The following is a 12859-nucleotide window of genomic DNA, read 5'->3' as shown; positions in this document are numbered from 1 at the left end:
CCTGCTAGGCTATTAACTAAGAGTTTTCCCTCAATAACTTCCTTAGTATTGATTATTCATAATAGGTAAGACAGTTGGAGTACACAAATTAGGGTCTTCACACGTTTTGCTTGTGCTCAGTGTGGGCTCATTAAGGTCGTATACCATAGGAATAATTATTTCCCTTCATGATACTTAATGAATATGGTCTTTAACCTGACCAGATGGATTGTTTGACAACGTGGTTTGTTCCACAGAAACCATCTGCCTCTACAAACTGTTTGAAAAGGAGCGAGCACTTTCAAAAACAACCACGACGATTTATCAGCCTATCAAAGGCGACCTGTAACCAGTCAGATCAAGAGGAGCCCAGTGGTGAATCCAACTTTTATCAAAGCCAGTGGGGATGACGGCGTAATGTCTCTCCATAGAGAGAAGCCTTCAGTGTTGAATAAACTCTCCTGGGAGTGATGCTAGCAGCAACGGAAACCTCTTGAGGTATTCACCCCATAAACAAGGCCTGTGGTTGCCTTCTCCCACTGCTAGTAGTCCCTAAAGGAAGCTCATTGGTTCGACACCTTTGCTCGGCCACAAGTGTGTAGCTTGAAGCCTGGCGAGCTAGATTTGCAAGCTTGCATAAATCACATGATCTAACGAATCCGACCAAAACTAAAACTAAGTGTCAAAGTATGTTTCACACTCTAAAGTTAGGTCTTGCTTGTATTTCATTCATGAGAAGTTTAGAAGCTTACTAACCCAAACGGGTTCGACTTAGGAATTAGTTCTAAGCTAATATGCTAGTGCTGATTCTGGCGGGCAAAAGCAATATGCACACCACTGCCTCTTGTTACAAAGATCCTTATCTGGCAAGCCCTGCTATTTGCCTTTTGAAAAGAAAAACAGCTGCTTGCAGGATGTAAGTGATGTGGTGTTGTATCTGTTTGCAGCTATGTAAGACTTATAACTGTAATATGACAATGACGAGACAAAACTTTGTTTATCGTGCCGGACTACAGAGCTCAGCAATCCGACATGAGAATCAGAATCTCAGAATCTGACCGACTGACAGGTAATATGAACACGTATAACCACAAAAAAGAAACAGTCAATCTTCTCAACGATGGCTGTGTTTGCTTATAGGTCATGCAGGATATAGGTCAGGATTAAATTGAGACTGTTTCATAACCAGTTTAAAGTTCGTTGTATTAGTGTACCCAGATGTAAAGTGTTACCCTTTACCCCAGTAAAAGCTGTGTGTAGTTGAAAGTATGTACAGACAACAACACAGTCACAGCAGCTACGGCTAGAGGTCCCAGCACTCACGCATACTTGAGCACCATAATTATTTGTGTAGCATGACAAAGCTGTCGAGGTCATGAACGCGAGAAGAGCCCTTTCGGTAATCTCAAGTGCAATTACTCCCATAATACACACAGTGATGACCGCCCGACTGTACAGTGCGTGACATTGGCGAAATCTCTTTCATTACTTTCTGAGGAGTTTTATGGGTAGGTAAAAGTCATTTTGTCTGGAAAACCGTCTGGCATGGAGGGGAATCCAAGTGCGACTCCCAATCACTGGATTTGAACATCCTGGGAAGGCATCCAAGCCGTCGTAAGGACACAGGTCGCAGACATAATGATGGTGAGAGAGGGGGTAGGAAGAGGGGAAGGAAGGAAGGACGGACGGGGAGAGAGAGAGAGGTGGAGATGAAGATGCTTCAGAGTTTGGCAGCCGGCTCCGTAAAAAAACAGGACGTGTATCAAGTGGCACAAGAGTGCAAAAAGAAAAGGAAAAAAAAAAAATCAATTCATACGCTGTGAGCTTTGCCACAGGGACCGTGACTTCAACACAAACACACTCGCATACACAGTGTCACAGTATCTCAGCACGTCACACTGGGTGTGTGTCTCGGGCTGACAGGTGCCACACAGAGTCGATGCAAACGGGCATCAGATGAGCCTCGGATCTCCTGCCAAGGCCGCGACGCTCTCCTCTCATCTCCTCTCATCGCGTCCACGCCAATCTGCCTAATGAGCGAGAAGGCACGCACACACGGGGACGGCATCCATATACAGTACAGTAGGTGCATGCGATGTGACACGCACACACGACGGCCCCTCGCACCCCGAGTGTTTCTTCCTCTATCCATCGCTCTCTCACACAGATAAAAAACACTGACTCATCTCTGGCGTGCACGCACACATGCACACAAACACACACACACACACACACACACCAACAGGATAATGAATCCCAGTCTGACCACCCACACTGGATCTGCGGGGAGAATAGACTCCAATCAGCAGGACTAATGCGGGGGAGACAGATACAGTGGCACATTTGTCTCCACACACCCCGCTATTAATATGCCTAATAAAGTGGAGCAAGGGATGAGGGGTGGGTGGAGTGAAGGGGTGGACGAGGAGGCAAAGACAGAAGGGATGAAAAAAATGGGCAAATATGATAAAATAAGTGGGGAAGAAGGGACGGTTAAGGAGGAATAGGGGGAAAAAAAGGAGGAGGCGGATTGGATGAAGGGGGAGGGGTGGAGGTTACGGAGAAAGTCCACAGCAATCAAAGAAGAAGAGGTGGATGACACATCTCTCCTTCAGCATCAGTTTCCCTACAAGGACGCTGTCACTGTCCAAACAAAGTCCCCTTAATTAAGTTACCAATCGCTCCTCCACACAACAAGATACAACACCAGGGCGTGTCTCAGTGTGTGTGTGTCTCCTTCCCCCCCCCCCCCACACACACACATTTGAATACACATCGCCATGGCAACGCCGACAGTGCCGGCCAGCCAGAGTGGCATCAATGTGGCAGCCCGTCCTCAGAGAAACAGAGAGAAACAGAGAGAGAGAGAGAGAGAGGGAGAGAGAGAGAGAGGGAGAGAGAGAGAGAGAGAGAGAGAGAGAGAGAGAGAGAGAGAGAGGGAGAGAGAGAGAGAGAGAGAGAGAGAGAGAGAGAGAGAGAGAGGGCGAGAGAGAGAGAGAGAGAGAGAGAGAGAGAGAGAGAGAGAGAGAGAGAGAGGGAGGGAGAGGGAGAGAGAGAGGGGGGGAGGGAGGGAACACCAGCCTAGCTTTGCCACTTGTCTAATTAGAGCCCCACCTGGAGGCTGCACTCCTCCACCTGTCAGGGAGCTGGAAGAGGCCAAACACCCAAACACAGCAAGAAGGCCACAGGAAAGACAAGTTTAAATATTGTTTGTTTTTTGTTAATATATTGTTTTTACGAAATATCTTATTTTTTTCTATTTATTTTCCAGTTAACTTTATGAATATTTGTCTGTTTCTTGTTCTTGTACTTGTGCATCTTGAGCTGTTCTAACAAATGAATGTTCCCGTTGTGGGATAAACAAGGCCAATCTAATCTGACCTCTGGGAACAGAGGGAACCAGCTGACCTGGTCCTTTCATTAAAAAAAATTCTGCCATTGCATTTTATCTTGTTGTTGTTTAATCTGTGCACAAACCAAAATGTGAAAACAGAAGGTTGCGGTGCCAAAGGAGTTGGGTGCTGTCATTATTTCATGGCCCCAGGAGCAGTGCTGACTTTAATCAATACAAGAGACCGTTGAATAATGAGCAGCAGCCACTAAGCTTAGCTTAGCACACAGACTGGTCACTCTTTTATTCATTTATTTTTTTTAACGGAATAAACACACAAAATAGATAAACATAAAAAAGGGAATAAGTGAGCTTTAGAGCTTGACAGGCAGAAAGAAGGAGACAGAGGTCATATATAGCTGCAGAACGAGAGAGAAATGACAGATGAATGAATCACATCAGGAAAAAGCCCCTCCTCCACCACCCAAACCCACCCCCTCTGCCTTTTCATCATTATAACTGTTGCTTGTAAAAATAACTAAGTGCATTTGGCCATTTGGCAATGACAAAACTGTCTGCACAGTCAGAGGCCTCCCAGGCTCGTCGCTCTGCCTCCAAATTATGCAGAGTGAGTCACTGGATAGGAGCGCTGAAGTCACCGCATTTAGCAAACCCAGAGTGGCGATCGGTGCGGAAATTGATATTGAATGCTCAATCAGTGCCAAGGAGGAGATTAGCTTATGCCTGGGAATGAGGAATTCATTTAACTTCTTAAGAGCAGTCCAAACTCATTCTTGTTAAATGTAGTGTGAAACGTGTGAAATGTCTTCGTCCCTGTGTGTTTGTTATACGAAAGTGTGCATGGAAGGACGTGACCTGTACGTCATGGTTTTGTATGTATGTATGTTTTTAAGATATGCCTGAATCCTTATTTCTGTCCATATGTGTGTGTGCGTCACTCCGTCCTTGTAATATATGTAGTGTCCTCGGACAAGAGGCGAATAACCCTGAGGATATGTTTGTGTATGTGTGTGAGGTCAAGTATGGTACGCTCTGGTTAGGGCGTGTAGTCATCCATCCATACATTGGTCCACTTGTTTTTTCTGCCAGGGGAAGCTTGTGCTTGTTTTACATATTGCTGTTGCCTGAACACTGTGAATTTTGTGTAATGATGTTTCACATCTGACACCATGAGGTCATAATGGATAACACTCCAATTATGTGTCTCGCAAATTTGTCTAAAACAATTCAGGGCTGGGCTTCGTTCTGTAACAGCATTCTTTATTACATCAGATTTCATTACCGTAAGCCAAATCTAGTTTGAGTGGTGGCCTGACTAGTGCGTTGTCCTGCTTTATGTCCAATACATGCAGGGAGAGGCTGCAGGAGGAGGGGACGGACAATTATCTTGATGAAGTTAAAGCCCTGTATGCTATTAACTTTAGATCAGCTTCGAGTTAGAAAATGGCGCCAGCCGTATGGGAGTCAAGGAGGGTACAGCATAGCAAAGAGAGGAAATCAGAGAAACATAATAACCTCATATAAATGACGTTGTCTGATCTCTCTTAACATGTTGTGAAAGAAAGAGAGCCCTGTAGAGCATTTAAGTAATCCTCCTTTGCAGTGGTGGAAGTAGTAGTCAGATCTTTAACTTTTGTAAAACTGGCACTGTGTAGAATCACTCTGTTACATGGAAATTCATTGATCATCCTCGTGGTGGCAGAAAGAGTACAAGTCAGGGGATCACCAAAGTCATTAGGATTCATCCTCTAGGGACCATGAATGCCTGCTGAGGATCTGTCCCAATGCCATCTTTACTGCCATGCTACTGATGAGGCTACAATTTAATTTTTACTCTGCATAACTTTCTTTTTATAAGATGAAAAAGAATAACTAAGTCACAGTCCAAAAAGCAGTGCGTGCGCCTCAAGCAAGCACAAATCACCCACAAAAGACCTTCCAATGCAACTGTCCTGAGAGGTCAGCAGGGTTAGCAATGAACGGGAGGGAAAGGAGCAGCTGGTGACCAGGGCAAAGAGGGTGCTGGCCAGTGGGTTTGTTGAAATCGGGGGCTATATATAGAGTAAAATTGCCCAGCCTCAGTTATGGGACTGTACACCGCAGACAGCGCTGGGAGGCTGAGCTCCTCATCACAGGGACGTACTGTAGATACTGGACATAGTGGTGACAGGGATAAAGAGAGACAGATAGCAGGGTGGGAGGTGGTGGCGGCGGCTACGTATTGCTATTTATAACACAGGGATGTGTGGAATTGAAAGGGAAATGAATATTCGGGTGTCGCAACTTACAGCCTTCGTATATATCCGTGGGGATGTGGACGGCGGTGGTGTTGTACGAGACGAGTCGCTTGAAGTCGGGGTCTTCCTCAAAGTCATCTGGAATATATCGGTTCTTCTTTTTCTTCAGTTCCTCTGTCTGATTAATCTGTACAAAAAGGGAAAAAACATTGCTTAATAAAAAGGTCTTTACCTGTGTTTATACCCTCGGTTTGGATATGCAGCTTCTTGTTGCTGTGAACGACAAGGCGTCAATCACTACTGACAGATAAAGATGGAGAAACTGAATTTTTAGGCAGTCAAACATTAACCCAGGCATCCAGACAGAAAAGAGAAAGAGGGGGAGAGGGGCTGTCAGTCAAATACAGAGTGACATTAGTGTGCTGTGGGTGTGTGGCTCTTTCCCACCGGGACAGTGGAGGGGAATTAGATGCTGATCCCTGTTTATAAGAGCAGACAGATGACGTCTGAGGCCTGGGGATGCATTCAGTGTCTCGTGCGTTCTCATGTGTTTCTGAGTACGGGGGTCCAAAAAAAAACACGTCCTAATCCTTATGCTTGAAAAAAAAAAAAAAAAAAAAGTGTGGCTATAACATCAATAAATCCATGCAACACAAACACTGACTTCCTTTTCGCTGATTCTTACAAGCTATCAATAAAACATACTATCAGGTTTGTTGCTATGGTAATAATCTCTAGAGGGCCTGATATGGGTTGCTGGCGGTTACAGAGACAGGAAATCAGAATAGTGGGAACAAGTTGTACTTACATCCTCTTTGGCATTGTAGTAAACGATTTTGTCCAACTGCAAAAGAATTAAAGAGAAATCAGAATAGATGATCAAACAGAAGAAGTACATATCATCGAAAAATAACTTAACACCAGGCCAAAAAAAAAAACAGCATTTCACTGGCTTCTCTGGTTGAAAGTTTCAGTGTTCTACCTGTGACTATAATCAACCTATGCCCTGGCAGAAATGATCTAGGAGCATAGGAGCTAACCCTAGCCCATCAAAAATCAATTGAAAACCGAGAGACATGTCGGGTAAATAAAACTATCATACAAGTTACATCTGCAACTGTGGATCCAACCTGAATCTGGCAGGGCGCAACCCGTGTCTGACAGCGACTTGGGTGGTGTTGTTTTGATCTCACACTGCTGCGCTTCCTGTCAGTACACATGCTAGCAGGGCGCTAACGAGCTAGCCATAGATGCCGACATAAGGGTGCCCCGGAGCCACGGGGCTGGTTCGCTGACTCCCACCACCTGACTACCACTTCTGGAGCTGCAAACCGACTGGACGTCAACTCAAAGGGACCTGTGACTTCTCGTGCGACTGCCGCTGTTAACCTCAGCTTTTAACAGGTTGAAATTAGCGCACAATAAGCGATAAAGCCGTGTAAACCGTGCCAAACACTAGCATCTGCTCTCTGTTTTGACTGTTAGCGTGTTATATCAGAAGACGTGTAAGTTCAACTATATGTGCAAAGAGTAGGTGTGATGCACACATGCAGATGCAAGCGAAAAACACACACACACACAATTCAGCTGATAACAGGAGGCTTTCATGGTGTTTACTGTCAGGTCAAGTCACTGCAAACAATGCGCACCTTCAGAGGTGATGATAACACTTAGGTCACACCATCACACCCTCCAGGGGAGGAGGCTACTGTGCGCAAGAAACACTTAATGTGTGAGAGACGGAGAGCAGCATACAGGGAGGGGAAGGCTTGAGAAAATGAACGAAGCCATTACTTGTGTGTGGCATATTGCGGTGGGTGTGATGTGTACTGCCAAATCAGTCTGGATGAGAAGATGCTTGTTAAAGTACTGCGATCCAGTGTCTGGCAGGTGTAACCGCAGTTCATGTCTTCATTTGTGAAAACCCAATGACTCATTCAATATGCCGTCCACTCGCTGAAAACTGAAAACTCCAACAACACGATCTGCAAACACCACTTACGGCGCTTTTCCCCCTCGCATTCGCAGGGGCTGCAAACATGAGCCCGTCAACGGAGGTTAGCTTTTTATCATCAAATGAAACTCAACACCGGCTTTAATGACTATCATTTTTGACAGCACCACCTATAAACTCGCTCATGCATAAAAATTGAGATGCAAACATGAAGAATTAATACAATCAAATACAAGAACAGCTCCGACTTTAATAAGTGTGAACAGGGCCAAAGTCGTTGTATTACACTGAACAGATGCACACAAGTGTGTGGTCCTCTTGCCGCAGTCACACCGTTAAAGTGTTTAAAAGTCAGCAGGGAGAGGTGCCCGGTGGTACTGACCCAGTTATTGAAGGTGACGCTGAACAGAAGCATGCGCATAAACACACACACACACACACACACACACACACACACACATGCTCCAGTTGGTATCTCAAATACTCATAAGATATGTTTACATTTAAAACATTTCTAACATTATCAACCAACTGTGTAGAAATAAATGTTTTGATATCATGTCAAAGATGTCTGTGTACTTTGTGGCAGAGATATCTACTGAAGTTAGCATGCTAACAAGCTAGCCGTGTTCCACAATACCATACATGGGACTCAAGTCATTTGTTCTCGATTAAGTTAAGTCGGGTCTTTACTTAAGGAAAGTCGAGCATCAAATCAAGTCTTACTACTTTGGTGATAGCATAGCTCAGGTGGGCGCCACTCTCCTACTTCTTGTCTCTCCTGTCCTGTACATTCTAATTCTTTGCCTCCAGAGTCAGACTCCTACTCAAAGCTGCTGTGAATCACTTCAGTTCTGTATTTCCTGTTGTCAAAGTGGCATTCACAACGGCAGCTACAGCAAGCAGCTGTTAGTGGTTCCTTCAGGCTGTGAGACTCCCGAACATATCATACATGCTTGTTATTCTTATGCAGCACAAATTAACCACAACTTGCATTTCTGAGTGCAACCATGTGCTGTAGAATGACAAATAAATGAACACTGAACCTTGAACATGTGCGCAGCGTACACTGGCCTCCGTTTCGAAAAGGCTAAATGCTGATACAGAATGACACATACTCTGTGTACAGGTTCATGTGGGGCGAAGCGGAGCGTCAGAGACGAGCCTGAGGGCAGACACAACACCATCTGCAGGAACATGCTACGAACATGCCAGAGCTGTGTAGTAAGGCGACCGACCCTGCAAAACTGTTGTCGCTACAACTACATTTGTCAAGACTGGTGTGTTAAACAGCCTAACTTGGGCGAATCTATAGAAAAGCTACATAGCTAGCATCAGCACTGGTGCAAACCAGTAAGACTAGTAGGAAACTTAACTCTGTATTTGAGTCCCAATATCAACATTTATCACCAGTCTGTGCAAATTAAAATTCCAATCGCCATAACATTCACCCGAAAATAAAAAAGTCTGTCATTACCTGCTCGCAATAAATGGATATGTATTTGAGTACGTCTTAACTTAACCTTTAACCAATTAATCACATTCACTACTAATACAGCAGACAGATGAATCCATCCCAAGAGAGGATATTTGGATAATGGGAAACTTCTAATGGAAAAGAATCATCAAGTTTTGGCAAACAAGGCTGAAGAGGTTTTTAAGTTAATATTCTAAATGGCCAGGTTGGATTTCTTTGAAGTCCTTCCACCGCAGTGTGTGCACACAATGTCATTTGTCATCTGTTAAACGGCTGCCAAGAGCGCCAGGCTTTTTTCCTCGTTGCAAAGCAGAGGGAAGGAAATTTGCAATCTGCATTCATTATGACAAAGGTGGGGAGAGAAAGCACAGAATGAGTGGACGCAAACAGCTCAAGAGTTGCTTTATAATTTTGTAGAGAGTGGAGTGGGGCACTACATTTATTGGACCAGTAATTGAACGTGTGAAATAATAGTGTGTTTATAGTATTTGCTGCACATTCTTTCTTAATATATTGTTAATACAGAGGTTAATGAGAGTGAGCACATGAGCATGCCTGGTTATTTTTTGCCTATTAGGTAAAATAATGAAATTCAATCTCATATAAAGTCATTACAGCACCGTTGTCATCGTAATGAGATTTGCCATCCAATTATCAGGATCATATTGGATCATGAATAACACGTCCCTCCCCTCGGCTCCTCTTACAGAGTTCGCGGCACCGCTTGATCTGTGCGTAACGCAGCCGGCGTTAATGAACATATCAGCTTGCTCACCTCGCTGTCGTCCCTCCACTCGTGCTCCATTTGGAACTTCTCTGCTTCTGCTGCCAGCCTCTGAGAGAAGAGAGAGAGAGAGAGAGAGAGGAGAGAGGAGAGACATGCAATATGTTAAACCATGTTTTTACACCAGACTCTAACTTTGTCCATGTGGAGGAGTCTTTTTGCATTAGCTGATGAAGAACATTTGAAAGCCACGGGCAAGTCGGCAGATTTTCATGCTGAAGAAAATATGCATTTCTTAGATTTAAGAGTTACATGTAAAGTAGAACTGCTGGTTATCCTAATCCCGTCCTGGTCTGCAGCTTTTGTGCTAGTGGTGTCAACACCAACACTCCCCCGGTGCTCCGAGCGCCCAGTCTGGATAACTACATAAACAGCTGACCAGCTAACAGCAGCTACTGTTGGCAGTAGATTTGAAGGTATGATGTCTGTATGTTTTGTTGCAGATTCACATCATATTGCACATTCCCCTGTTGCTCTGACCCTCCAGTACGGATCACGGCTAGATGAGCTAACTAGCTGGCTGCACCTACAGTTGGCAGCAGTTAGCAGTCACCCTGGTGATAGGTTAGAAGTTATGTCTATGTATGTTGTTGCATAGATAACTAACTGCGCGAACTAGCTAGCTGCATCTAACAGCAGTCAGCAATTACCATAGACATGGATACAGATTTATAAACTAAACAACGAACTCATTCATTATGAAAACAACTAATGGATTATGAAAGGAATCATATCAGGTCATGATATTTAACCCTAATGCAGCTCAAAGAGGGTGGGAGAATACCCTATTTCCTCCAAGCAGGTGTGAATCAGGACTGGCTGCAACGCCGTGCTAAAATTAGGCAGACACCTTTTCCATCTTTTCCCAGATCTGGTCCTAATGACTAGGTTAATGGGTTTATAATGGGCCCAGCTTTTAATCTGTACCTGGTCCAGAAATGCACTGTACTATTAATTTCCCCTGGGAAATATCAAATCCAGCTCTTTCTGCTTACTCCTGGGTTTCAAGTCACACAGAAGGAGCAGATATTTGATTGGGGCAACGTGGTAAATTAATTTATGAAATGGGAGGGGGGGTTGAAACAATGAATTATTGAATTAATTCTGCTGTGAAATTAGACAAGATGCTCGCTAGAAGCAGAGAGGCAGAACAAAGTCTGATTGTGAATCGCACGCTGGGATATTAGTCGCAGTGTTTGGGTGCAAAATCAGACCTTTAACAAGACACCAACTGTGCTTATATATTTGTTTACACATTTGGAATCACTCATTCAAAAACCTTCTGCTACTTGGCCGATATCGCAGCCTCATGATAAGATAACGTATACGTAATTTCATCAGTCATCACAACATTTTTTTTAAATCACTTGTTCACTGCTCCCTCTTTGCACAATCAGCTGGCACTGAGGCAACATTTTGATCATGAACCACCGCCCCTTCCTGGAGATTTGGCTTCTGATGGCTCGTTATGTCTGTACACCACCGCGCCCCATAATGCATGCCATGGGTTCTCGTGGCCTGGAACACAGTCACCACGACAGCCTCTCAGTTGTGTCTCATTAGCGGGTAAATCTAGCAGCAGGTGTCAGAGACGGCGGGACCTTTGCGGCGAGCGTAGGAGCAAAGGTGGAAAGGAATTATGTGTGTTTTTGTGTGTTTAAGCCAGGAAAAGAAAAAGCTTTCCTGCGTTTTGAATACTAAAAACATCTTTGTATTTGTTTGTCTCTCTCACACTTCTAGTTAACATCCTCCTTCCTATGTCTGTGTTAGCTTTTTTATATTTGTGAATTTCCCTACAGTATTTCATGTTTTATATATACGAACACACAACGACTGTGCAGCTGCCAGTTACCGTTGGTTCCACAGCTGCTAATGAGAACCTACTGTCAGCTTCCAGTCAGGTCGTTAGTGGTGAAGAGAAAGATTGGGGTGTGTGTTTCAATCAATCTAATAAACTGCTTATCTGACGCTGTGGTCACAAACCTGTCGATGGTGATTTACTCAGGAAGAACTCCCGCTCAAGCTTGAAGCATCATCAAAAGGAATGAAATTCAATAAGAGGTCAGGAGGTTTTTTGTGTCCAAACAAAAGCAATTTGCAAGGACCTGCCGACATATTCCCAGGCCAGTGTCAGTCACAGCGGTCCCATTTTCATCTTTTTTTTTTTTAAGGAACAGACGCAGTTAAAACAAATATTAATGTCCACACTGACTCTTTAGCTGCATGTCAAGTGCTGGATCACAGGAAACTGGACTTGCTCTAGTTTCTTGAAGACGTTTCACATCTCATCCAAGAGGCTTCTTCAGTTTTAACTGACTGGAGGGGAGCTGCAGGCTTTTAAAACCTACATGAGAGCGTCCCAACGGAGTCGTTAAGGACACATGTGAACACTTACAATGAATCGAGGTAAAGGAGACTAAGGTGACTCTTGAAATGAATGAAACAGATGTGCTCAGACACAAAGAAAGGTTTCCTTCGCTTTTCCGAGCGAAAAATCATTGCGAAGGGTGCAACAAAGCGACTGTTTGTAGACGACTGGGTCATTATTTATCAGTGTGCAAATTCTGTTGCTATAAATATTTACAAGACCGAAACTAATGATTACACCAGAGCATAACACGTAATGTGTGTATATGTGTGTGTGGTTTACTCCTGTAAAGGGCACAAAGCTCTGTTTACACAGTGTCACTGTGGGGATTAGCATCTGTTTTGGGGGCAACTCAGGTTTGAAGTCAGGATGAGGGTTCGGCAGGTAGTGGTTCTGGTTAGGATACAATGAATTTGACTGTTGTGAGGGCTTACTGACACTTTCTTTGATGCCTCCAAACCAACAGTTACATTTGTCAGCTCAGATTTCCAGCAGCTGTACACACCTGCCCACGAACACACACACACACACACGCTCTGAGCGCAGAGAGGAACTCATTAATGAGTGTCTTTGCGGCAGATCAAGAGGTCAAAGAGTCAGAGGCCAGCAGCTGTTTCAGTTTCCTCCACCGCTCTTTCATGTCAAAACCTCGGCCTCGCTGCGTGATCTCGCCACCACCTTTAAGTGGTGTCGGATCCACGGAGCTTT

The 12859-nt window shown here is 44.4% G+C and overlaps 1 protein-coding gene across 6 annotated transcripts in view; it reads right to left on the bottom strand.

The window, feature by feature from the left end:
* cacna2d1a (calcium channel, voltage-dependent, alpha 2/delta subunit 1a) overlaps positions 1–12859 on the bottom strand; it is a 95512-nt gene that overhangs the window by 45157 nt on the left and 37496 nt on the right. For all 6 annotated transcript variants that reach the window (XM_037121910.1, XM_037121911.1, XM_037121908.1 and 3 more), the window contains exons 4-6: positions 9775–9834; positions 6377–6412; positions 5620–5755 (exon numbers count right to left, since the gene is read on the bottom strand). In XM_037121910.1, coding sequence (XP_036977805.1) covers positions 5620–5755; positions 6377–6412; positions 9775–9834 — 232 coding nt within the window. The remainder of the gene's footprint in view (positions 1–5619; positions 5756–6376; positions 6413–9774; positions 9835–12859) is intronic.

The sequence above is a fragment of the Acanthopagrus latus genome, chromosome 14 (assembly GCF_904848185.1).
Source record: "Acanthopagrus latus isolate v.2019 chromosome 14, fAcaLat1.1, whole genome shotgun sequence".
In the NCBI taxonomy this organism is placed as follows: Eukaryota; Metazoa; Chordata; class Actinopteri; order Spariformes; family Sparidae; genus Acanthopagrus; species Acanthopagrus latus.
This window is presented reverse-complemented; position numbering and strand designations above follow the sequence as displayed.